The following is a 27,868-nucleotide window of genomic DNA, read 5'->3' on the forward strand; positions in this document are numbered from 1 at the left end:
CACTAGAGGGTTGCATTGTAGCACAGGGAATAAGGGATCATCACTTCAAGTAGCTGATTCTCACTATTTTTTAACTGCAGTCTCAAACAGAATACAATTTTATCTAGTTTATAAAAGTTAATATATGTACTACGACCTCAAAGCAATCCAACACTTGGATGGTTGTATGACATAATTTCATATTTAACTGTACTTATTTTTACAGCATTCATACTACTTATTCTGTCATCACACAGAGATTTCCACATTGTTATATACTTTAACAAAAATGGCATGTGAAATGAATATTATTTCTATTTTATTTGAGGGTTATTTTGCAGAACGACTTACTAAAGGGAAAAAAGACAAATGGCATGTATTAGTAAGAAAATGATTTCTGATAAGGGTTACGTAAAAAGAGTCATGGAACTGGGAATAAGGTGTTTTAGGCATAATGGCCAGGAGCGAACGTTATAAAATCATGGTTTTTCCTCTTGGCAACCGGTGAGCAGCAAGAGAGGCAGCAGCACTTAGCACAAGCGGCCGCTCCCGGGGACCAGGGCTTCAGGGGAGAGCCTTGCGGACAACCAATGGCTGGATCATGTTTCCAGTATGGGTATTAAAAAAAACACTATGAAAATAAAAATATTATTTTATCGATAGTGTGTCCTTCTATATATTTATTTTTCCTTGAAATAAAAATGTTCTAAAGTTACACTATTTTCCACAATGTTTATTTAATTCATCTCTCTCACTTAGGCAATAACATTTCACATAGTCCTATTTCCAGTTCCTATCTGCTTAGTATTTAGATTTGGTTAGAAAATCTGATTATTCTAGATTTCACCAGGAAATTTATTTTTTAGCCTATTATCTCTTTCAAAAAAAAAACAAATGAATATTCAACTTCATTAGGCACTATGACTAGAAAAGCAAGGATTAGTTTGGAAAGAAAAATAAGAATACGGTCCTTTTAATTTTGAACGCCTCTACAGGATCTAAATCTGGTGCTCAAGAAAAAATGTTGCCTCTGATGTTTTCTTCCCATAATTACAGTGTAACAGAGGCCACCTTAATGCTCCCTCTTCATATTAGAAACAATAAGCTGGAACTGCCTCTCAGCATAGAGCTCTGGTGCCAGTACTAGAGAACATATATTCAAGAACTGAATTTGTAAGTAAACCACCATTTCCTTGTAAAAATGCATTGGGTACCACCAGTAATTAAATATCGAGTCTAGCACAATGCATGAGGCATGAGGATTCAGAGCTGTTGCTTTTTAAACAGCTGTTTCCCCAAAGAAAAGGCAATTCCTGGTACACAAAAGTAAAACAGAAATCTTTTTACATCACTGTGCATAAAGATGTACAAGTCTCCTAGAACCTGGGAGGCCAGTCTCACAAGACAGCATCTAGGGTGATGGCTTTCCTCCTCGGGGTGACCAGTGACACACGGACACCCAGCGTGTGTCCGCGAGCTGGCTCCACACCATCCACCCGGGTTTAGGGCCCAGGCTTACTTTCTGTTGACAAAACGCACATGGATGGGCTCCGCTGGCGTCAGAAGCCCGTGGGTTTTTGCACGAATAGGTTTAGTCTGAGAAGATGTTTTGATCTCAAAATGTTGAAGCAACTAAGAATAAAAAGAGAGAGAAGGGTTCAAAATTAGGACAGCAGAAAATTCTCAGTGCTCCCTGAACGCTTCTCCTCCTCTTACTGAAGGGAGAGGCGCCAAGGCGGCGCACGTGCACTTCCACTTCGGAGGCCACCGGGTTGCTCAGTCAGTGTGATGCCGGCCACTAGGAAAGAGCACCAGGTCTTGTACAGGAGCCTGACCTGTCCCCTGAGCAACTGCGAAGCCAGCGTGACAGATACGCAGGCAGAATGCTCCAGTGACTCAGGTTTTATTTGCCATCTCAAAATTCTACCTCTATCGCTTCCATTTTAGGTCTGGATAAAGAAAGTATCAAAGGAGCAAGGAGAAATGGGGAACAAAGTAGAATTCCAGGGCTCCTGCTGGTTCCACTTCAGACATGATGCAGACACCGCAGCAGGGGAGCCGGAGTGACAAGGTGAACCATCGAACAGACTTCATCATGTTGAAACATTCTGGATTTGCACCTTTGACCCCATTTCTCAGTTCTATAGTTCAAAGGTAGAGCCAGCCCTTCCTCCCTCCCAGGGCAAAACTGAAAAGTACCTAAATGGTGAGTTTTGAAGAACATCAAAGTACCCATCAGCCTAAAGCAATAATCTGCCCCACCAACTGGCCAGGGCATGATGTTCAAAGTCACCCCTGGGCCTAGGGAACAGAAGGCAACCTGATGTAAAGACTTCTGTCAAAATAAGTTCCTGAAGATGGGGAGGGCCTTGCTTTCAGCCCATCGGGACAGTGCAGGAGGCAGATAAGCCACTAACAGCATGGTCTTCTACTTGTGACCCAGTCTGTCTCTGCCCTGCACTGACTCTCCAGCCTCACCTCCCAGACAAAGAAGCTGGCGGGGCTGGGGCTCCAGGATGGAGTCAGGCAGGGGTCAGGGGACAGGCAGGGCTCAGAGGTCAGGGCTGCAATGGGGACATGTGCTGAACTCATTCCCTTGTCACTGGATTAAAGAACGGAGTTGAATGGCGTGTCCTCAGGCAGCTCCATAATGTCAGCATCCAGATGGCTTCATCTAAACACCTAACCTCTGACCTTTTGCTCTGACCTTGCAGAATTACTGGCTCATTTCCATGCAGCAGAAGGAGGACTTGCATGTAGGTCTTTCTTCCTTTCTGAGTGGGCAGTATGTGCTCACTGAAAAAATTTAAACTATACGGGAGACACTGAAGCAAAAAAAACAAAGCTCTCTCTCCCACCTCGAGTCTCCACCTCCCAACGAGCTGGGGTGTATCTTCTAAACATTCTTCTCTGCAATACAAATATCTTTTTCCTGATTTTACTCTTCTGCCAGTAGCCTATCAGCATGTTTACTGAACTGCTGGGTAGACACCACTTATTTGGTTAAGGAAGGCCTTCTGCTGCTGGTGTGCCAAGAGATTTTCTTCATGAATGGGTGTTCGATTTTGTCAGTTATCTTTTGGGACGGCTGTATCATTTTTCTCCTGAATTATATTGACAGAGTTTCTCGTGGCGGACCATCCTCGCATTCCTGCCACCTGATTGGGTACGGATGTGTTTCTGCTTTACACATTGCTAGATTCAGCTAGCCAATTCTTCATTTAGGACATTTTTCAATTTCATTAATAAATCAGATTGGCCTAATAGGTTTGAATATCAAGGTTATGTAAGTCTCATAAAATGAGACTTCCTTTTTGTGTTCTCTATTTGCACATTTACTGGAGGTTTGATAAAACTTGCCAGTAAAACCGTCTAGATCCAGAACATTTGGGGGGACAGATCTTTTTATCATGGACTCACATCTTAGGTCTATTCTCTTTCCTTTGAGTCAATTTGGGTAATTTATATTTCTTCTAGTTTGTATGTTTTAAGTCTTCAAATTTATTGGCATAAAGCTGTTTGTGGTATTTTCTGGATTTAACAAAAATCATCTACTGCATTTGTAGTTGTCTCCTCACTTATTCCCAGTACTGTTTATCTGTGCCTTCTCTCCTTTTTTGCTTTTTTCTCGGCAATTATAAATAATGATGTTCTTTTTCTATACTTGCACAGGCAGAAATGAGGACTCTTTAAGTAAAAACTTCAGCAGGTATATCTGTATGTTAACAGCAGCAAACAAACAAAACCCCCGTCACCCCCCCCAAACACCCCATTTCTAATCCTCTTCCAACTCCACGCATCTGTAGGAGACTCCAGGCTGAGCAGCTTCTGCATGAGGCTGCAGGCTGCACCCCAGCTATTCCCTCTTGCTCTTGGGAGTCTCCTCTGGTTCTTCGGGCAGTCACAGCCTAGGAGGAGGTAAGCCTCCTGCTGCTGATTAAACTTGACTCTCAGTAGAAAATGCCTCTGCCTGACCAGGATGTGACTGCAGAACGGACAGCAATGTTTTAGGGGCTAAGTCCTCCTGAAAACACTCCCTGGGAAGACCCCTAGTTTAGGTGCCTGGAGAACAGAAACACCTTCTCCTTCTTTGGCACAGACTGTGCATCAACTCCTCACACACCTATGAGGCAGGGATTTGGCCCCTTTTGTGGACAAGGTGACAGGCTCAGAAGGGCTGAGGAATCTGCCCAAGGTCCCAGAGCCAGTGAACAGCAGAGCTGGGATTGGAGCCCACTTGCCCTAAGCCCCTCCACACCACACAGAGTTGCCGCTCACATGGACCCAACGGGGCTTGGGCCCTGGGGGCCAAAAGGCCCGCCCTTTCCAGGGACAGCTTCACTGGCAGCAGTAGCCGCTTGGCCACCCACATCCCTCTTGGTACCACCGGCCCCACCCAGCAGAGCCTCATTGGCCACTGTGCTTCCCCCGCCAGGGCAAGCCCTGGGCCGGTTGGGCGCTCTCCCCACGCCTCCTTCTGTGCCTGCTTCCCAGCCAGTAGCACTCACCTTCTCCAGGTTTCGGTGACTTCCCCAGGCCTGACCACCCAAATCCCTCTCTCCCTCCTCCGAGCCAGCCAGGCTGCCCTGTTCCTTTACACTCCCTTAAACCACCTTCCATGAAGGTCCCAGGCCCTCAGTGCTACACTCTGAGATCCCTGCGAGTCTGGACGAAGGCCCCTGCATACAATCCCACCCTGCACCTGCCACTGCATGACCTGGTAAGTGACTCCAACTCACCAGCAAAAAGGGGATATTGTGTCACCAGGTGATCCTCACGTTCTTCCTACACTCAGAGTCAATGACAGCAGCTCCAAAACCTTGGGCCAAGGTTTCCTATTGCTGAAATGGTTAATGTTTGTCTTCCCAAACTTGCAGGAGAGGCTAATGGGTAGAATTTTCTCTGATACAGGCTTTTTCTTTTATAAAATTTCCTTCAGATGTTATATAGTTCATGCGATAGCCTGAACTCAGATGTAGTACAAACACAAAATTACATGTTTTAATACTTAAGGATTAACATGTAAGGTATTCTCTAACAAAACCTAAGACCTCTTGATGTTTCACATCCTAAAAAGCTTTAGAGCAACTGCTCCGTATAAAAGCCTAATTCAAGTAAACAAAGGAGGCAGTAAGAGGGTCACTATGGATTGAATTGTGTCCTCCAAAGTTCCATGATTAGAAACTTAGCCCCCACTGTGATTGTTAAGTGGGTGGGAAATCCTATTATGGTAATGGAAAGGTGGGGCCTTGAAGAGGTGCTTAGGTTGTGAGAACCATGCCCTAGTGAATGGATTAATCCACTGATGGTTTAATGGTGGTCACAGGCATGGTTCTGATGGCTTTAAAAGGACAACATGAGAAGATCACTCTTTCTCTGTTGAAGCCATCCACCATGTGACACCCTGAATTACTATAAAGTCACCATCAACAAGGCCCTCACCAGATGTGTTCCCTGAACTTTGGACTTCCCAGCCTCCAAAACTGTAAGCAATAAATATTGTTTCTTTATGAATTACCCAGTTTCAGTATTTTGTTATAAGCAAAGGAAACAGACTGATACAAGGGTCAAGTGCAACTTCCTTTTGGTGGCCTGCTGGGGATGCCTGAGAGGCAGCAACTGACCTACAGACACAGCCATTAGAGCTGTCGGGGTAGCCCCCACACCCCACCCTGTCCACTTTCCTAGACCACCGAGGTTTCTCAGAGTGTGGCCCATGTACCACTGGTGTCAGTGTCAGCCAGGGGCCCCAGCCTGGGAGTCTGTACTTTAAGGAGCTCCCTGGTGGCTTTTATGCTCCATAATGTTTGAGGATAACTCACTTAACATCCTCCCATCCCCCTCTCTCTGGAACTCCCTGTGTGATGGAGGATTGCTGAGCTCTGGGCCCCTACAGCCTCCCAGTGACACACACACACCACAAAGGTCTTCAGTCTCCAACATCTCTACCTCTGCCCGCACGATCCCAGGGAGGAAAGAAACAAGGCAAGTGGCCATGGGGTTAAAGATGGTGACTGCCAGGAGTGGCATTTTAAAACCTAAAAAGAATCTAATGCAAAGCTCTTGCTTTTAGGTTTTCAAAACCACAATTTCTTTTTTAACTGAAAAGTCCAGTTGAGTCCAGTAACAGCAGCCGAGCCCGCAGCCGGCATTCAGCTCCACACCCACCTGGATCACGACGAGGTGAATCTCCAGCTCTGCAATTCTCCGCCCAATGCAGCTGCGGACGCCATAACCAAAGGGGATGGACCCAAAATTGTCTACTCTGTCCAGGTCTCCTCTGCGCAGCCAGCGCTCAGGCCAGAACTCCTTGGCCCGGGGGAAGTTCTCATCCTCGTAGGATGTGGCGTAGTGGCACAGAGCCAGCTGGGTCTGAGGCAGCCATTTGTAACAGAAAAGGAAGAAAGAACGAGATCACACCAGAGCAGAGGCCAGAGCCCTAGCTGGACAGTCCCTCTGGAGATGCTCCCCACCGGGGACCCACTTAAGGTCCATGAAGACCCAGGACAGCAGCTCCTCCTTCCCTTCACACTTCACCCTCCACCCCTGATGCCAGTGCAGCCACTGAGAAGACAATCCAAGACCTTCAGAAACTCCCCGGGAAGGGACCCGCTGCTTCCACAGGGCCTGCAGGAGAAGGGGGAAGGCCTGTGGACTACAGAAGTGTCTGCCTCCCTTCTGAGCAGTGAGATCACAGTTCACCTCCTTGCTCCTAAAGCCCCATCTACATCATAAAATACATGCAGAAGGAAACCTATTGATCTTTGCTTAGGGACAAGGACTTCCTGAATGAAGAAGTAGATTTCCAATTCAGCCAGTACTGCACCACCCAGTCCCGCCCCGGTGGCCACCAAACTCACGCCTTTGGGAATAAGATACCCGCCAATAACCAGGTCTTCTTGGGTAACCCGGCCATTCCCTGGCAGCACTGGAAACAGCCTGGAAAGAAGCCAACAGGGACAGGAATGGAGTAGTGACTTTCAAAATATTTTATTAAACATTTAGAAATTTAGATATATTGTCATTTCCATTAAAAATTCTCAAAGAGTAAAACATGGTGCAGTGTCAGCTAAAAAATTTGGCAAGACCTTTGTGGCTCCTTAGACAGCTCTGCCCTGCGAATTCTCTGAGGAATGTGAAAAAGGTTCCAAGGTCAAAAACATTTGCAAAACACAAAGCAAAGCCTTCAACATGCTGTTGTGTTCCCAAGAGGGGAAATTCCCAGTTTCTGATATTTTCTGTGACCATTGGACCACTTTATCAAGGAATAGTTCATAGGACTCAGGGCACCATGAAATACATTTTGAGAAATGCTACTTCAGCTATCGGGTTGTCTCAGAGAGCTGGTCCTAAGAAAACTCTGAATATAACCTTAATTATCAAACACCAGTAAACCACCCAGGCAGCTCCTTTTCTTTTTTGTTTTGTTTTTGTTTTTGTTTTGAGATTAAACAGCATATAGATTGAGGATGTGATACAATGGCAGCATCACTACCAGATCAGGTTTGAAGGAATTCTCTTAGTGTATACTACGGCAAGGAACCTTTGCTCTGAGTCATGGCGTTTCCTCCATAGTGGAATGCTGTGTTTAGAGTCCCTTGACTTCACAGGGGTTAGGAATTTCACTGGTCATCTAATCCCACCTCCCACCCAAACCATCCCCCCACCCAAGGCAACCCACCTTCCTCCCGCTCCAGCTTTTCCAACTGTCAGTAAATCCACACGCCTCACCGTGTGGTGTCTCCAATCCAAACTAAGATGTTCACACAAGAACCATAGCATTTTGTAAACAGTTCTGATAATAGCCAAGCAGCTCAAAGTACTTTTCTGACAAATCAATCTTGCTCCACTTTATCTTCAGAGGAGCAAAGTCAAAGGGATGAATCCAGGAACATGCTGGGAAACACCTGAGGTAACAACTGGCTAAAGCAGGGACAATGTTACAGGACTGCTCCAAAGATCTCTAAGCAGAGCAATAATATTTCAACCCATAAGACAGAACAGCCTTTCTGCTATTCTGACAAGAGCAGGGAGGAAATGAAGACAGTTATGAACATTCCCTTCCTGAACAGTTGAGCTGCTGAGGTTAGCTGGAGGACTGCTTTTGATAAAGAACCAGAGACTTAGAGGACACATTTTGTTGACATGAATTTGGGTAAGCCTTTTACCTCAGGGTCTCCTTAAGGAGCGCTCTGACCAATGGGACTTTGGGGACATCCGCTGCGGTTGGAACATGCCTTTCTCCCAAATTCTTGAGTATCTCCTGGTACACCATCTGCTGCACAGCCGGGTGCCTCGCCAGGAGATACACCGCCCAGGACAGCGTGAACGACGTCTGACAGGAGAAAGCAGCAGACACCGTGGTGAGAAGGCCGAGGCCTTACACAGCAGGCAGCGTCACGCACGAATAAATGCAAGCGCGGAACCCTACTCAGGCAATCCTGCTGTAGCATGTGATGTCTTACCCAAACAAAAGAGTCTTTGCCTGAATCCATGCCGGAAAAACCAAACAAATATTTTTGGAAAGTAGCATCAACTCTATGACTCAAGTACTGCTGTCATGAAAAGCCAAAGAAAAAAGTATCTTGGAACTTTTTTCAATCATTGGAGAGCAATAGGTCTCCTCTTGAGTAGAGCCTGAGGGATACAGGGTCTATTGGTCAGGCCTGAAAGTTCTGCCTGGACCATCATGGGACCTTCTCTTCCAGGGTTGCCAGTTTTTGCTAGAAAGAGGAGACCGCCCACCAGCATCCCACAAGCCCAAGATGGCTGGGCCGGCCTGCTCTGACCACCTAATCTAGAGATGGGGAGTGTTCAAAGGATTGTTAGTTAGCCATTGTCCACCTGCATTTATCATGTAAAGCCAACACAGAGCGATTGAATAGCTCATCTGTGCAAAGCAGTATCATTTTTTATGCCACTTCTCAGACTAAAGAATTACATTTCCTGTTATTGAGAATAATGCTATTTTATTCTCCTAGATCATAAGATTTTCACTAAAATCAATACTATCATCTACGTAATTGTATTTCACTCCCTTACAAACATGGTATCCACAGTATAAATGCCTTTCTTTTATTTAATAAAAAAATCTAACGAGTAGGCCATATTGATATCATTTCCCTGGAATAAGCACTACAGTTGTCCCTGGGCATCTTCAGGGCATTGGTTGCAGAACCTCCCCATGGATATCCAAATCCTTTGTAGTATTTACCTATAACATATGCACATCCTCCTGGATACTTTAAATCACCTCTAGATTACTTATAATAACTAGCACAATTAGATGCTATGTAAATAGTTGATACACTGTATTTTTGTGTTATTTTTTATTATTGTATTGTTACTTTTTTTCAATATTTTCAATCCGTAAATGGTTGAATCCCCAGATACAGAACCCACAGGTACAGAACCCATGGATATGGAAGGCTGACAGTGTATACATGGTAGGTATATCCATATAATGGAATACTACTCAGTAATAAAAAAGAATCAATTACTGTTATATACTACCACATGGTTGAACCTCAGTTGCAAAAGAACACATACTGAATGATTCCGTTTATACACATTTTTAGAAAAATGTGGTGGTTTCATAAATGATTGCATGTATCGACAATCTGTATCGAATTGTGAAGTTTAAATGGCTGAAATTTATTGTGTATAAATTATACTGCAATAAAGCTGATTTTTTAAAATGAGTATGAAATCATAAGCATTTGTCTCCTGGCTTCTGTCCTAGGATGCTAAAAGGAACCTGGTCCCTTCTCAACTCCACTTCATTGTGATGCTCTTAGTCACCGCCAGGGGGCAGGAGGTACAAGTGTGTCCTAATAAGCTCAAGGCTGATTCCCTTCACTGTTCAAGGGTTGACTTAATTTAAGCAAATCCACACCATCCATCACATAGTTAATTTGAATTTACATTGATTGTATCATTTAGTTTGCATTTAATTTATATGTTTTTTGTTTTATTGTTACAGAAGATCCATAAGAATAGGGAGTTTGTACTGTTTTTGCTTTTCCACCCTTAGGTGACACTATAATAAAAATAATATGTCAACCCTGGTTTTTTTTTCTCCCTTTAGAAGGGAGGTCTGTGCCTTAATCAAGGTCAAGAAACACTTGTGGAAAGGAAAAGTACTTGTGGAAAGGAAAAGCGACCAGGTTGGTTGTTTAGTTTTCCCACCTGTTAAATGAAGTCAATGACCCCACCTTCAGAATCTGTGAGACTGGAAGGGTGTTCATGGAAGTGTTTTGGAAACAGCAAAGCACCATGCAATTTTGATCCTTACTTCCAACTTTAGCACCCCACTCCAGCCCAGCGCTCCCCTCGTTTCCCACCAGAAATCTCACTCAACTGACTGGCTTTCCACCAGTTACAGAAAGCAAGAGCCTGCTTTTTCCTGTTCCACCACTTCCTTTTAGCAAATTTTCAAGCTTCTCTGTACCTATACCCACATATATATCATTTTTATGCATAAATAAATGTATCCTTTTACACATATGCTTTTGGAAGGCACTTGGCTCCCCATCCTCCTTGGACCACACCACCCCCAGCCAAGTAACCCATGCTAACAGCCTGGTGTGAACCCTGCACTCTCTTCTCCATGTCCACACAATCGCTTACAGATGTGCCCTTGCGCATACAGGGAGGGGCAGTGCCACCATGTTTCACCAACGAGAGCACAGTTTACACACTTATCTGAATCTTCATTTCTCACTTAGTAGCATACGGAATTCCCTCCAAGTCAACCAGCAGTGCTCTGTTTCATTCTGATACTGAACCCTCCTAGGTCATAGTATATTATTCAGCTGCTAAACTAATGGATTCTATTCACTAGGATTTTATTTTATATTAATATATACACACATATGCATACATATTCTTATGTCGAACTATTTATTAAAGTTTTCTTTCCTTAAACTCTCTTCAGTAGGTTTTGGTTTTAAAGTGATGCTGGTTCTATAAAACAAACTGAGGACAAATTAAACAAATTGCTGGCTTTACTGGAATATTTTAAATAATAAATAAGGCTTTTTAATGTCTGTGCCCTCTTCATGTCTGATATCATGAAACAATAAACACAATGTCTGCAAACAAGGAATGATTTTTAAACGTTAAAACGTCATCACTTTGTGTGTATGGTAATGGAATTGTGGTTATGCTTTTCACAGAATTCATCATGCACCTTAGACTCACATTTTATATGTATGTAGCGTTTTCTCCTGGAGCTTTTCAGCAGTGAAGCTGGCCTTTTGCTAGTACAAATGTATACAATGTGCTTAAATTATCTGCCTTAAAAGTATACAGCTTCCAGCAGAGTATTAGGAAGGGATTCATGTGCTTTGTTTATTGGGGAAACAGACTCCCACAGACTCACCGTGTCGACACCAGCCAGCAGCATCTCGGTGACATTGGCGTAGATCTCCTCCAGTGTCAGCGCCTGGCTAAGGAAGAGGTATGTGAGAAGTCCCCCGCTCACCCTCTCGCCTCGGTCCACTTGGCACTGTATGTCCCTCAACTTGTTGTCAACATGAATTTGGCCTGTTTGAAAACAGTATTTCTTTTGAAAGAAGTTTGGGTTGAGAATCACCTTTGCAATCTCAATTTCCTCTTCACCCTCCCAGTACCTTAACTAAACCAGTGGCAGGTGACAGAGGCTAAGGAAACCCAGAGTCATCTATCGTCACTGTGAGGCTTCATTCATACACTTGCTTGTGTAAATGAATGAAAGATTAAAGACAAGCTAAGTATTTCTTCCTTTTTGAAAACAATGTATAAGGTATTTGCAAATGTTTGCCTTACCAATCCAGTGGCCACAAAAGTTATTTATATGATATGGAGTAACAAGAACGCAGATTCCTTTTCCCCCCCACTATGCTTCCCACAGAGGAAATGAATCAATGAGGGGAAGAAGCCTTGTGATGTTGTCTGAGGTGTTACCATAAAACGACAGAAGCACACTATATACATCAGAACCTATATATTCAAATGAATGTTGATCTTCAAAAGACACCGTGGGACACCTTCGGTGTTAGCATTGCTCTAAAACAGTGTCCTAAGCATTTTGGAAATCACTTTTTTTCTTTTTGGAAATGCTTTTATAGTAAAAACTTTCAGCCACATAAGAAAACTAATCTCCTTACTTTGTAGTTTCACCATGAGTTTGAACAAAAGTTGTTTTCACCAGGTAAGAAACAAATGATTTTGTCTCTTTCCAAAAAGCTGCATTTGAGAATGTTAGAATGAGTGTGCTCAGGCCTGAAACTCTCTCAACATTTTAAGCACTGACCCATTTATTAGATTAACGACCTCAACTCCCATGAATATCTACTTACACATATCACTGCTAGCATGTTTGTTAAAGTTAAAACAATTTAAAAATGAAAAATCAGTCACGTTACTTGTAGCCACAACACACGTACATGCTTTTTGCTTATTTGAGAAACCAATCTGACCGTCACAATTCCAAATAACAACATGTAGCTACACCCAGCACCCTCTGGCACAGTCGCCCACTGGACAAGAGTTGGTCACATGACAAGCAGTGAAGTCAAGTCAGTCTGCTTTACAGAAGTGTCCCTCAGTGCTTCTCTTACTGAATTTGAAGAGTCCATCCCAGGACCTGCAGAACTCGCGCCAGGGTTTTGGGATGAGCGGGCGGAGCCATCTGGGGATGGCGCCCGCATACATGGAGGTCTTGAACATGCTGAACATGAGCTCCAGGGCCTCGATGTATTCCACTGTCAGCTGCGGGATGCTGTTTTCCAGGCAGCCCAAACGGTTCTCATAAAGGATGGTGGCCACTCCTAGGCGAGAAAGTGAGTTTAAAAGCCATCTTCTTCTAGATTTACCATATCAATGTGCAATAAAAGTAACTTTCAAAAATGGTCGAGTACCGGCCAGCCACCAAAAAAAACAGCGGTCCAGGTGCCTTTCATGAGTAAGGCATTGTCACTCTTATCACCTGTGGTTTTCTGTGCGTCCTTAGCTGAAGGGAGCGGGGCATATCGTGCTGACAGATGGCAAGGCCTGACTAGTGCTAGGTACTGTGAAAGTTGTCAGAACCAACATGATGTCACCTGTGTCAAACGCTAAGAAAACAGAAAAAAAGAAGGGCCCTCCCTTCTCAGCCTCTGTGCAGACATGCCTATGGTAAGAATTACCACAAAGACTCTCTGAAGGGCTCTTACGCACATGTGCCCATAACAAGAACTTTTGTTGCAAGGACCCTTCAAACTGCAGCTTGCTACTCTAGTGACAAGCACAGCTAGCTGGATGCACAAGAACAGTTGCCTGATACCGTCTCCACTAATAGCTGGCTTCAACTCCTGCAATAAGTCCCTGTAACCAATGTTCTCTTTGTTTCAAAACAAATTGTGTGTACTTTTCTTTTTTGACTTTAAAAGCTTCCCCTTGCCTCAACCTCTTTGTACATATATGCCTATGATTCCTACAGCCCGCATATTCCAGATCAGCAAATCCTCTGCACACTCCCAAATAAACTCATTCTCTTTGGAGAATCTCTGTTATTTAGGTTGACAGTACCGTGCACTGTACTGTTACGTCAACATTCACTGCTTCATCTGAGTAGCTCCATGAGACACACAGTAAGACACACACTATAAGAAGGAAATGCAAAGACTGAGAAAGTCTAAGGAGCTTGGCTAAGGTTGCACAGGAGGAGGCCATGACAAGACTGAAACTCAGGTCTAAAGGACAAGCCTTTAGGGAGGGTGAGATCTCAGAGCCCTCTGAGATCCTTCTGCCTCACCTCACCCTCCTCCCTACAGTTCGTGGGAATTCTCAGGAAGGTGGAGGCAAAACCCTGATAGAGGGCCTCTTCCTGCCCCTCCTGTCAACTGTGAGTCATCTTTCGGCCACATGCCCAACCTTGAAGAGTTGAAAAGTGGTTCCATGTGGAACCAGAGGAAGCTGAACCCAGCCGCAACCAGGTAAAGAGCACACCAAAAACACCGTTTCCACGCGGTAGCTCACCATAGCCACCACAACTGCCATGGCTGCCGCAAAAGCAGCTGGTCTCTACGGCAGCAGTCACAGCCACCGTGCAGATGGCACGCCAGACTCAACTTCATTGACACACAGAGAGGCACCAGCGGAGACCAAAAAAGAAAGAAAGAAGAGATCTTCTCTCTCCACAAAGCACACTCCAGAGTAACAGAAGCAGCATCTGATTTATAATAATAGGGCAGGACTTAATCACGCCTGTCTCAGTACTATACAGATCATCTAGGCAACAGACCAACAGAGGAACAGTTCATCTATCAGATGGAGAGAACAAATCTATGGTTATTAGAGGGGGGAGTGGGAGGGGGAGCAGAAGGGAAAAGGGGAGAGATTGGATAAGGGGTATAAAGAATAAGTATGATTTGTAACAATGAATATGCTAAAAAAATAAATAAATAATATTAAATTTTTTTTTTAATTTTTTAAAGTTAAAAAAACAAAAACAAAAACAAAGAAAAGAAAAAGAAAAGTGGCTCCACGTGGCCAGAAAACAGAGCTCAGGCCCAGAGAGCTAAAGGACCAGAGGAAATGACCTCAAAGAATCAGTGAAGTGTCTAAAACTCACTTTACTGGTGATTTTGTTTCTATTTTTAGAGAATATTACTATCAGAACTTTAAAAAGTTAACCTAAGAGTTAAATTTGAAGTAAGGTAAACTTATTTTTTTTAAAAAAAAACAAAAAAAGGTTGATCTGTTGGTTAGAGCCTGGTGTTAGAATACCAAGACAAGTGCTTGGTTCCCCTTACCAGCCAGCCGCCACAAATAAATGAATAAATAAATAAATATGAGAACGTCCTCCAAAATATATTTTTAAATAAAGAGCACGGTACAGAGCAATATGTTTGGTATGCAACCATTTATTTCTTAAAAATAAAACTAATATATGCAGTTCCTCGTATGTGTGTACAACTTGACGGATACATAAGAAACTGGTGAGCTTAGCGGCATTCAGGAAAGAGGGAGAATTTTCACTGAGTACCTTTTGGTTTTGATATTTGAATCATGGGAATGTAGTATCCATCCAGCATTGATTTAAAAAGCTAGAGTGACTTTGTAGTAGATCCCCTTTAAACATGGTTCCTTTTTTTAAATTATACCAAGATGTGTTAGGAGCATGGATTCTTGAGTTAAACAGACCTGGGTTAGAAACTAACTTTCTGCCTCTGAAAAAAAGGGGATGGCGTGTAATCTTGAGCAAGTTCTTTTTTTAAGTCTCAGTTTCTCCATTTGTGAACAGCGGTGACACAGCTGGTTCATGTTAGCCCTGTGGGGATCACACCCATGTGTGTGCTGGGCTTAGCACAGTGCTGGGGGCACAAGACATGCCCAGTGAGTGGTAACTTCTGCTTTTGGCAAGTGTCCATCCTTCCATCCTTCCCACCTCCTGACTCCACCTCACTCACCTTCCATTGAATATTTGAAGAAAAGGTCATTGACATTGGTCACAGTTTCTCCATCTTCTGCCTGGCTCCTGAGGATATAGATTCTTTTAATTAAATCCGCAATAACTTGGTTGACTTCTTCAGAAAAAATGGCCACATCTTTTGGTTTCAGAATTCTTTGTCTCAATACACTTCTCATCTTGAGCCACTGTTCACCCTCCCTAGAAAAATAAAATGAGTTTCAAATAATCTTACTTACACTGACATTCTGGGAAGGAATTCAAGGAACGTCTGAAAAAAATTTCCAGTATATAAAAAAAACTTCCAGGCCATAAAGAATCAATAAGATCTGCCAGTCAAAATGGAATCGAGATGGGAAAGACTCTGCTGGGAAGAAGGAGAAATAACTGCAGCCGTGGAGTCTGTCAGAGCTTAAGCTGTTGCCCTGGAAGCAAACTTTAAGAGAAAAATGACCACCGGGAATCATCTTTAGTAAAAGTCATATGATTTTCTTTGAAAAACCTTGAAAGAGTATCATAATAAAGACATGAGACTATCAATGAGCAAAAGAGAAAAATGTATACAATGTATATATATGTGTGTATATATACATATACATACACATATTAATGACTTAAGTATTAATATTAAAAAAGAGAGAGAGATGCAGCTTGTCACCAGGGCACTGGGGCCTTGGGCTCCCGGCTGCACTTGTGGCTGCACTTGAGGCCGCCCAGTTCCAGCCCTGGAGCAACCCAGGCTGGTGAAGGCGGGACACTGGTGAGGCCCCTGGAGTAGGTCTGAGGAGCCTCTCCAGTTTCCTAGAGGGTCCTGGTGGGACTGAGCCTCGGCTGCCCACAAGAGCAACCCACCCCTCCACACACCCTTTACTGTTCCCTCCCATCCCTGCCTCACTTCCCGACTCCCAAATAAACCACTTGCACACAAAGCCTCGCCTCAGATTCTGCTCTGGAGGACCCATGCTAAGCCAGCCAGTCTCCTGAGCCTGGACACTCCCCCTCCCTGTGCTAAAGTCACCAGCACCTCCTCGCTCCCATCTCAGCAGAAGAGGGTGTCCGGGCACCCACCCAGGCTTCAGAGCCCCTGGCTGATGGGGCAGAGAACAAAGAGTATTTGCCATAGCCTTCCACCACTCCCACCTCAGGCTGGACATTTAGGAGGAGCTGTTTAATTATTTCCCGCAGGACAGAAAATGAGGGACCCTGGTGACACTGGTCACACTTTTATTCATCTTATCTGAGAAACTGATGGTTGTATTTCTCCCCAGCTCATGTATGTGGACACATACATCAAATGAGCCATAAACAGACCCTCCAGCCACAGGATTTGGGCCAGAGGGTCTGCAGACGCTCGTGGTCTCCTCCCTGCCTGGCAGCATACCCATTAGTTCTTAGAAGGCACAGAGGTGTTGGTGAATCTTGCTCAAAAGTAATAATCACAATCTGCTATGAGACGGGAAAACCATCAAATGGCGATCAGTGCTGGAGGTGTTTAGCCCTTCCTCAAGGGAATTTTCCTTGGGCCTCCTGAAGTAGCTGACCACCCTCCTTCACCTGTCCTCAAACAAGGGCTCTGCGAACTTCAGCTCCCTCAGTTGTCACTGAATGACACCTAAAGCCACAAAGCATGGTTGAGAAGAGCATCCCCTAGCAAGTGTGACCCCACCTCATCCCTGCAGTCAAACCTCTTCACAGAGGAAGGAGAGAGCCCCCACCTGTCCTGCAGCACCTGCGCTTAGGAGATCACACAAGAGGCTACTGGACACTATTGCACTGGACTTTCTGTGCTTTTTTCAAAGCTGATATTTAAAACCCCAGCATTGGGGGAGGTCCCTCTGAGCTCTCCCTCGGCCCAGGGCTCAGCCTGGCCCATGTACTCACGCTGAGATGAGCCCGGTGGCTCTCCCCCGCAAGCTTCGGTACTCCTGCCAGGACTCCATGTTGGCTCTCTGGGGCGCGGCCCCCTCCGCCCGGAGCACCTGAGCCACCATGTCTCGGTCTGCAATAGATACTACAAACTGAGGACCAAAGTGAGACTTGAAGATTTTTCCATATTCCTGTGTGTGCTTCTGCTGCAATACCAAGGAGAAATCAAAAAAGGAAAAAATACACAGATATGATATACCTTTAACATAAACATTCCTGTGTGTTACAGGAGCAGAAATTTGGGGTGGAGGGAAGCTCTGTATTATACAGAACTGAATCTGAGTAATAACTTTAAATATTCCTGAGATAAATGTCTTTTCACCTAATCATATTCATAGATGTTTTTATTCATGAGCAATGTGTTTTAAAATACCTTAGCTGTATGAAGCAACAAGAGAGATGTCATTACGGATGGAGATGAACTGAGCAGATGAACATTCCAAACCAAACAAGCTCCCCTTTCCCACAGGCCCATGGCTCCACCTAAGCAGTGCCCAGCCTACTCTGCCAAGCGAGACCTCCATGGACAATATGTAACAAACCTCTAAAAAATGCCCCCATCGGGAAAATGAGGAAAAAGGCATCTGGATTGGAAAGGGAGAAGTAAAGCTATCTCTATGCACAGATGCCATGACCTCACATACAGGAAATCCTAAGGAATCCACTAAAAAACTATTAGAACTAATAAACAAGTTCAGCAAGTTTGTAGGACACAAGATCAATATACAAAAATCAACTGTATTTCTATATACTAGCAATTAAATAATACAGAATGAAATTTAGAAAACAATTCCATTTACAATAGCATCAAAAAGAATAAAATATTTAGAAATAAATTTTACAAAGGAAGTGCAAAACATATACTGAAAACTACAAAACATCATTAAAAGAAATTAAAGAAGACCTAAATAAAAGGCAAAACATACCATATTCATGAATTGGGAAACTTAATATTGTTAAGATAGAAATACTCCCCAAAGTGATTATAGATTCAACACAATCTCTGCCAGAATTCCAGCTGGCTTATTTGTAGAAACTGATCTGCCGATCCTTAAATTCATATGAAAATGAAAGGGACCCAGAATAGCCAGAACAATCTTGAAAAAGAACAAAGTTGGAAGAGTCACATTTTCCTATCTCAAAACTTACTACAAAGCTACGGTAATTAAGACAGTGCAGTACTGGCATAATCATTGGAATAGAATTGAGAGTCCAGAAACACAAACAAATATCCATGGTCAATTGATTTTCAACAAGAGCAACAAGACCTTCAATGGGGAAAGAATAGTCTCTTAAAGTAATGGCGCTGGGACAACTGGACAGCTACAGGCAAAGAATGAATTTGTACCTCACACCACATACAAAAATTATCTCAGAGTGGGTCAAAGATCTAAAGATAAGAGCCAAAAGTATAAAACTTTCTGTGACTGTGTGTTTGGCATAGTGTCTTAAGAAATGACACCAAAAGAACAAGTAACAAAAGAAAAAATCAGACTTCATCACAGTTTAAAACTTTGGTGCTGTAAAAGACACTATTGAGAAAATGAAAAGATAACTCCCAGAATGGAGAAAATATTTGCAAAGTACATATCTGATAAGAGACTTGTATCAAGAATACATTTTAAAACTCATACAACTCTGAGGTAAAAACCACAAATAAGCCAATTAAAAACTGGGCAAAGGATTTGAATGGACATTTCTCCAGAGAAGATATACAAATGGCTAACAAGCATATGAAAAGATGCCCAACATCATTAGCCATCAGGGAAAAGCAAATCAAACACTTAAGATAGCACTTCACACCCACTAGGATGGCCATAATCAAAAGAACAAGTAATTACAAGTGCTGGCAAAAAATTGGAACCCTCTTACACTTCTGGTGGGAATGTAAAATGGTACATACACTCTGGAAAACAGTCTGGCAGTTCCTCAAATAATACTACTTGACTCAGCAATTCCTCTCCTAGATATATATCCAAGAGAAGTGAAAACACATGTCTACACAAAAACATATACACAAATGTTCACAGCAGCATTATTCATAATAGAAGAAAGGTGGAAACAATCCAAATGTCTATGATGAATGGATAAACAAAATGTGGTATATCCATACACAGGAATAGTATTCATCCATAAAAAGGAATGAGGTACTTATACATGTTACAACCTGAGTGAACCTTGAAAATGTTATACTAAGTGAAAGAAGCCAGTCACAAAAGACCAAATATTACATAATTCCATTTATATGACATGTCCAGAACAAGACAATCTATAGAGAAAGAAAGTAGATTAGTGGTTGCTTAAGGCTGGGAGAATAGGAGAGTTGGTGGTGGGAGGGGGGCAGTGATAGCTAAAGAATATAGGGTTTCTCTATGAGGTAATGAAAATGTTCTAAAATTGATTGGGTATTTCTTCAAATTTCTACAAATGGGTAAACTGTATGGTATGTGAATTATATATCAATAAATCTTACCTTACAGCTGAAGAGGAAGTAAAAAATGAAAAGAAAGCTGTTGAAAGGAAGGAAGGAAGGAAGGAAGGAAGGAAGGAAGGAAGGAAGGAAGGAAGGAAGGAAGGAAGGAAGGAAGGAAGGAAGGAAGGAAGGAAGGAAGGAAGGAAGGAAGAAATTACAATTACAATAAATGTAAATGGGCTAAACCATTCAGTTAAAAGATGAAAATGGCAGGTGAGGCCTCCAACACGGCTCAGCATGACGATGACAGGGGTGGGCCTGGGGGAAATGATTAAGGCTGTCTTTAGCATCTGCCAACACTTCTTATCACTCCAACTCTCAGTCTCAGAAATGGCAGATCAGAGAGACTGTTGCTTCTCCACTGTCCTGCCCTCAAGTAGAAACTACTCACTTCTTCTGTTGACCTGGGTAAGGTCCACCTTCCCCAAGGTGAAGATGCTCAGACTCAACTGGAATGAGTCAGTCTCCAAGGGGTCACTTCTGCCTAACAAATAAATGATCCCAAAAGAGTCCAGGTCTCTGAAGGAGAGCACTGAAGGGATGAATGGGCCACTCCTCAGGCAAATCTAGCTACTGAATGGGCATGATCAGCACAAGCAACCTGGCAGTAGAAATGATACAGACTGTTTACAGCCCTTTGGGTGGTGGGCCTTGGAGCAATACAGTCAGTCATAGTACTTAGAGTCTGCTTGGACATTAAGAGCACAGACTCTAGAGTTCGAATCTTGGCTCATAGTTTACTAGCTGGGTGACCTTGGGAAGCTAGGTCCCACTATGCCTCAGTTTTTTCACCTGAAAAATGGAGGAATAATAGAACTTACCTGACATGTGGGACTTAAAACTGTGCCTAACACACAAAAAGAGTTCTAGAAATGTTCATTGTTATTTATTTGTTATTATTACAGTTTCGTAACCTAATCTCATTTGACCTCACAATAACCCATAAGATGAATGGAGATTGTTAGTCTCCTTCACAGATGAGGACACTGGGGTCCAGAAAAAATAAGTAACTAGCCTAAGACTCCGCAGATGGTTGCAGAGGGAAAGCATTGAAGGGCAGGACTCCTGGTATCAGATCCTGCTGCTCTGTCACACCTAAAACAGTGTCTGGCAACCCAGGTTATGATGTCTCATCTGCCACTAACCAGCTGTGTGATCTTGGGCAAGTCACTTAGATAATACTTTGGGCCTTTTCCATCTATAAAATGAGAGCTGAACTGTATAGGCAAATGCTAAGATCTCTTGTTGAGCTAACATTCTGCAATCGTAAGTCAAGTCCAAGTAATCTGGATGTGATGGCTAACAATAATGCTCTTCCACTTAGATGTGCCTTACAGCAACCTGGAGGGCAGGAGAGAGGGTTTTACTATAACCATATCCTGTCAGAGCACCTGAGTACACCTGAAGTCTGGCTTAAGTGCTGATAACCGCAAGATCCCTTGGGATCCTCAGAGGGGCTGTAGGAAGGTGAGAGTTCCTACGAGTGCCTTATACGAGAGTGTGGGTAGTGCTATCTGGAGAGAAAAGGAAAAAGTGAACCCAGAAAGAGGATAAAGCTGTGAACACTGGGGTCCCGTCTGCTGTGTTATGAGAAATCCCCACATGACTCAGCTGCATGACTGTGTGCTCTGGCACGACTATGCACTCTGGCATGTCTGCCCCGAGGGTCATGGGCGTGGCAAAGGGCTGTCTGAGCAGTGGTCAGGAAGAGCCGGCTTCACAATGATGGTTGGAGGCAGGGCAGGTGAATGGAAAATACCAAGCTGAACTGAGACATGTCCTGATTCAAGACACAGGTTCTAACAGTGGACAGCTTCTCAAAGAACCTGTGCCCATGGAACAAAGCCTGCGTTTATTGTGTGAGGATAAGAGGAAATGAAAGTGGGGCTGGCCAGTTAGGTCAGTTGGTTAGAGCGTGGTATTATAACACCAAAATCAAGAGTTCAGAGTCCCATACCAAAAAAAAAAAAAGAAAGAAAGAAAGCAGAGGGAAGAAAGGGTGCATAAAAGATTAATTTAATTAAATTTTAGAAATCAGGCTGTACTGAACTCATCAACAAGCAAGTGAAATCTTTTTTACCATATTTGAAAATTATCATCCTGATATCTTGGGTTTTGCTTGTGTGTGTTTTTGGTGGCTGGCTAGTACAGGGATCAGAACTCTTGACCTTGGTGTTACAAGGTGGCACTCTAACCAACTAAGCTAACTGGCCAGCGATCATCCCAATATCTTTATGTTCAGATTCTACACAGAAAATCATTTTCGACTCCTATAAGCACGTCTGGGGAAAAATTGTGCAGGGTTGGTGCGGAGGATGGAGAGGAGGTGGCCTGTTGAGATTTCCGTGGGATTAAAATTGCTCCTAGTGCTCCATCGTTTCCTCTATTGATGAGGTTTCTGCTTCTCCAACTTTAGTAGAGGCCCCTGCACCACCACGTACGTTGGACGGTTGACAGAAATAGTGAATGACTGAAACCCAGGTAGGTGGTTAGAAGAGGCTGATTGAGAAGTGTCCCGAGGGACCAGTAAACCTTGGACAAAAGCAAGTGGGTGGGAGCGAGAGGGGGATGTTCTCGGAAGAGGCCAAAAGGCCCAGATCCCAAAAATAAGTACATGCCGGGGGGAGGGGGCCAAGAAGGCGAGCCGGTGAAGAGAGGCAGCAAGCTACAGAGGGACGGGGAGTGGACGCAGCTTCTCGGCGGCCGCCTTGCAGTGCAGGGCGCAATCTGAGGTGCACACAGGAAGGACAAGACTGGGGCCAAGGTGAGAAACGTGCAGAATTAGCCGGTCCACGGCTGGGTTCGTCCTAAATCCCTGCCTCCGGTCCCGGCTGGGGCTCTCACGTGTCCACCCCATCCCGTAGAGGTTACGGCACCCGGAGCCTGCGAACCTCCGTTTTTTCGCATTATGAGATACCGACAGAAAGGACTAGAAGCGAACGCAACACGATGTCGGCCACGTAAAGACGCACAACGCTCCTCAGAGCCCCCTCCGGCGCCCCGGCCGCCGCCGCTCCCCGGGGGCCCTACCCGGCGTCCCGTCCCTGGGTCCCCTCCGTGGAAAGCCCTCTCCCCGACGCCCCCTGCCTAGCGCCCCTTTTTCCCGGGGACCTCTCCCCGGACACGCCGCGCTCCCCTTCCCGACGAGCGCTGCCCGCGTCCCCTTCGCGTGACCCCCTCCTCAGTGCCCCTGCCCGCCCGGCGCGCGCGGCTACCTGGAGCTCGTGGATGCGGCTGAAGCCGTCCCTGCAGAAGAGCTCCGCCAGGTTGGCGACGGTCCGCGGCCCCGGCATGGCCGCGAGGCTGCGGGGCCCCTCCGCCCGGCCCCCGGCCCGCGGCCGCCCGGCTCCTTTGTCCTCGGCCCGCGCCCCCGCCGCCAGCCGGGCGCCCGCGGGTCGGGGTCGCCGGGGGGCCCCGCAGCCCAGGAGCCCGCCGCGCTCGGGCGCCCGCCGCACGCCGGCGCCCAGGATCCGCGCCAGCAGAGCCATGGCGACCGTGTGCACTGGTTGGTTGGTTCCAGCAACTTTTTCGTTTCGGGGGCTGCCCTTTGGGGTTGCTCTTTGCTCCGTTTTAACTTGTTCGAGCAGCGCTTCTTCGAACTCATGCTTCCTTAGCATCGGTTTACACAGATCATTAGTAAAGGGTCCCTCCCCTGGGGCTGGGAGAAAAAAGCCTGTGATGAGACCGCACGAGAATGAGGCTATTAGTATTTTCCTTCACCTCACATTAATTCGCCATTTAAGCGTTCTTTGAAAGCACAGAGTTCTAAGGTCAACCCCACGTCCAACCGTAGCCGAAGAAAAAGTCTACTGGGATTTTAAAAATTATTTCCTTACTTCAAAATTACCGTAGGAAGTCTACTAAAGAAATTCTATTCGTCTTTCTTTGCATTTGGAAACAGATCTTTATGATTTCAAGTTATACTATTGTAATTAAATACTCAAAGAGGAGAACAAACGTATTGTTAACTTTGCACTAGTTCCCTGTATTGTAAAATGGCCACGTTGTCATTTTACCACGAGTTTCCATGATGATAATAAGGACCCTTTATGATGGCTTTTCGGGACTCATTACTTTTATTCCAGCACATCATTTGAAGCAGTGAGGAAGTATGCGAGGGTCAGTGGCTTTGCTTGGAGCATGTGGCCTTTCTCCGGTCCCTCACAAGTACTAGTCTCTTGCACGATGCCTAGAGAAGTGAGCCCCTCCACATGCAGCTGAGGAGGGAGGAGTTTGCTGACGTAGGTGCAGAACCCGGGGCCTGGCTGCGTGAAGGAAGTGGCCCGCGCAGGGAGGGACTTGGCGTGGGAAAGGCAAGAAGTCTGTCCATCTGGTTTCAAGGAAGGGAGCCCAGATTCTGAGTTAACAGTTTAACAACTTACTCTGAAAACCGAACACATTTAACGATTTCATACAGTTTGTACTCGTGCACCTAAAGGCAAAAAGTAAAAAAATTTTGAAGTCTACAAACAGAAAGTATTGTAACTAAGCAAAAATATTTTATTTCTGGTTAGTAGTTTGTACCTGTACAACTGTATTAAATCCACATTGCATTTGAATAATTGCATCACGTAAGTGAAGCAAAGAAGACCATAGTTATGCAGTGTATAGAACTTGATTCATGAGTACTCAGCAACTCTTATTTATAAGGCACTGTAGCTGCAAAGAATTCCACAAGTAAGACGTTGAACCTGCCTTTAAGGAGCTTATAACCTGTAAGAAGAATAAAACAAGTACCCAAATACAAGCCCGATTACAATCTGTGAGAAGCAGAGATCACATCTAGTTATACCATAGGAAGGAGTGGTGCTCAAGAAAGTTCTCCTGAAGGAAGTAGCATTCAGTCAGCGACTGAAGGCTTCATTCAATAGAACTGGGGTGGCAATTCCACTAGAAGGCAGAGTGTGAAGAATGGCCCAGTAATCTTGTGCTTAGAGAGCCCGTTTAAAGTTCTGCAGAGGGTTACTAGTCCTCAGGAACAAAGAAATCATTAAAGGACCACATAGGTCAAAAGCCGATTTAGTCCATTCTGGACAGGAAACTGTTAAACACACATATATAAAATTATTTAAACACAGTCAGTTCTCTATTACGGCTAACTGAGAAAAAGTCAGCAGTAAAGAAGGTAGAAGAGAGTAAAAGAAAACAGAGAAAGACAAGGAGGGAGAAGATTTAAACATACATGGAAACAGGAAAGGGGTCTCCTTGGTTTCTTGTGTCTTAGGATATCGTCTCTGGTGACTTCTAAAGCCAGTTTTCATCATTGTAGATATAAATAAAGGCACAAGTTCTTGATATTTGCCTCAAGCCCTAATGAAATTAAGCTGAAGTCTGTTGTAAGTCTCAATACATTGGTATAAATGATCAGTCTGAAATTCTGCAATAGAACAGTATACTGTTTCCTTATTACTATTTTGTAGCTAATTATTATTAGTGGAAAACATATATGAACCCAGAAATAGGATAAATCATTTTGATTGGGAGAATTTCTTTTACTCTAACCAAAAAAAAAAAAAAAAATTGATAAAAGTAACTTACTTTGGTCTCTTTCCAGGTTTTCTGTAATGAGTATTGCCTTTATAATAAAAAGATTATTTAAGATAAAAGTGATTCTCATAGTTGCGGGGGAATTCAGTGGAGAGGAAATAAAGGATAGAATGTTAGAATGTTATAAGAAATCTTAAATATAAGTAAAAATAACTGAAATAATATTTTTCCAGAATGGGAAAATACCATCCACTTGTTTGCTCCTTTCTGCTCCAGTGAGCAAGAGAAACAGAAGTGAGCCTCTGATTTTAAGTAGACAGGACAGCACCATTTGTCCCCATCTCAACTGACACCAGATTTTGTGCAGATGTTTTCCCTCAAGAAAACCAGCTTGTTGGCAGTACAAAGGGAAACAAGCTGCCCTTCCCAACAAAAGAAGGGAAGCACGGTTGCCTTCTAAAAGTTAAACGAATAAACTCTACACACAATAATCAGCCGTCTGTGGATGTAAAGCCAAGAGAATCTTTAACACCTCCCAGAACTCCAATCCAGGTGACCACAGATTAATCTCTGGGATGCAGAAAGGGAATGCGGGGGCTGTTAGGTAAGCACAGCTTGGGACAGAACAAATCAAACTGGATCTTAGAAAACAGAACGACTGTACAAGGCATTCCAGGAAGCAAGGCTCTGAGTTCCAAAACCCAGACCTGCCGGTCACGGCGGAGCAGGAATTGACTTAGCAAGCTTCCTTGTGGTCTACATGCAAACCTCTCACCCACATTAGTTTCCTGGACTCCAATTCCATGCCACTGACTGCTTTCAATTTAAGAATTAATGGTGTAAAAAAGAAAAAGAATTAATGGTATGACCTTGTTACTTCCCCAGAGCCATCCAGAAAAGGTAGAATAGAAATATAACAAAGTTATGCCAGAAGACAGAACTCAGAGACCTCAGATCAGCTTTCCTGTTTCTAAGGTGGTGCTGTTTAAGCCATGCCTGACACCCCATCGCACAATCCTAGTCAGTGGAGGCAGAGAATACATACTTCTTCCCACAAAGGAATGTGGGCATTCTCCAGTGGGATCTGTCAGCCCCAAAGCTATAGCAACAGTTATTTAGTTGCTCAAAAAGCTCTAACTTTACATAATGAAAAACTGTCATTTTCACTGAACAGCTTTATAAAATATTGGTTTGCATTTTAACAACATTTATTGAGCAATAGACATTATCCTAGACACTCCTGCACCCCTTAATCCATTTAGTTCTCACAACTGCCCTATGACATGGGCACATCATCCTCTTCTGTAGATGTGGGAACAAGCTGAAGAGACTCGCCCAGAAGAGTTGAGTTAGTAGAAACAAAGTTAACATTTGAATCCAAATCTGCCTCCAAGTTTTATACATTTACTACACTTGCTTTGCATGTAAGTGAACAGAGGTGTTTTTTTGAGGAGGGGGATTGGGCAGCTGACCTGTAACAGGTATCGAATCCTGGACCTTGGTGTTATCAGCACCACACTCTTAAGTGAGCTAACAGGGCAGACCGTGAGGAGAATTCAAGTAGTAAGGTGTGCTTCATAGCACTCACCACTTCTTAGATCCTGGTGATGTGATGGGTAACAAAGAATGATGCAAAGAGAATTCTACAAGAAAGGCCACAGTAGAAGATGAGTTTGTTTGCTCACTATCCCTTCCTTTGGCGAGCCACCCCTGCCCTGGTCCATAGCAGTCCTGCTTGGTCCCAGTGCTTTGGCTGGGGCTGGCTACTCGTGGCCTCTGACCCAGGGGTGGTCAGAGTCCTCCATGGGACTTTTGCTAGGGCAGTCAGTACACACGTGTTCCTGGATTGCAATCTGGAAGGCCCCTGGAGGCTCACGGATACAGGCAGCCATTTGTCCCACCACTTACAGAGAGATCACCTGACCAAGAGAGAGCCTTGATGCTTCATTTGAGACACTGGATGATCCAGCTGTGCCTAGAGGAGATCTGCCACCTCCTCTATGACTTTTCAGTTTTGTGAGTCAGCACATTGCTTTCTGTTTTCCTCTACAAAGTGGCATTTACCTTGGGGGAATTAATCATGGCTGAGGGTGTGGTTCTCAATCTTGCAGATTCAGAGATTCAGTCCTGTGAGAACTTCATTAATGTGAATACCTGACTGATTGGGATAGAGGCTTTCAGTGAGATTAAAGTCTCAATAACTTAAATGACTAATTGGCAATGAGAGAGAGAACTCTCAATGTACCAAACATTAAACTGAACTTACTGGCTTATTTCTCCCTGTTGGCTTTGGAAGGTTGCCTGGCGAGCCCAGCGCATCAGCTTGTCTGTCATAGATCTATAACTCTTTAACCCTTTCCTGGGCTGCTTTGTTTACAGAATAGTTCTAGACCTATAAACATCTTCAGGGCTGGGATAGTGAATGACTCATGGTTGGACCCCAAAGCCAATTCAGAGCTGGCACACAATGACATTCAAAAATGTTTAAGAATCAATTTCTGTTTCGGTCAGTAAAGAAATCCAGTCCCCACTACGAAAAGATTCCACAGAACACTTACCTGCCAAATGGA

The 27,868-nt window shown here is 44.1% G+C and overlaps 1 protein-coding gene across 1 annotated transcript; it reads right to left on the reverse strand.

The window, feature by feature from the left end:
- Nucleotides 1–1,494: 1,494 nt before the first annotated feature.
- On the reverse strand, nucleotides 1,495–23,299 carry LOC134363626 (cytochrome P450 27C1). The gene is made up of 9 exons (XM_063079243.1): nucleotides 23,027–23,299; nucleotides 17,294–17,484; nucleotides 15,414–15,613; nucleotides 12,582–12,791; nucleotides 11,363–11,526; nucleotides 8,148–8,314; nucleotides 6,840–6,918; nucleotides 6,148–6,351; nucleotides 1,495–1,611 (listed from the first exon to the last, which is right to left on the reverse strand). The coding sequence occupies exons 1-9, from the start codon at nucleotides 23,297–23,299 to the stop codon at nucleotides 1,495–1,497; spliced, it is 1,605 nt and encodes a 534-aa protein (XP_062935313.1).
- Nucleotides 23,300–27,868: the final 4,569 nt, after the last annotated feature.

Source organism: Cynocephalus volans, chromosome 1, assembly GCF_027409185.1.
Source record: "Cynocephalus volans isolate mCynVol1 chromosome 1, mCynVol1.pri, whole genome shotgun sequence".
Lineage (NCBI taxonomy): Eukaryota > Metazoa > Chordata > Mammalia > Dermoptera > Cynocephalidae > Cynocephalus > Cynocephalus volans.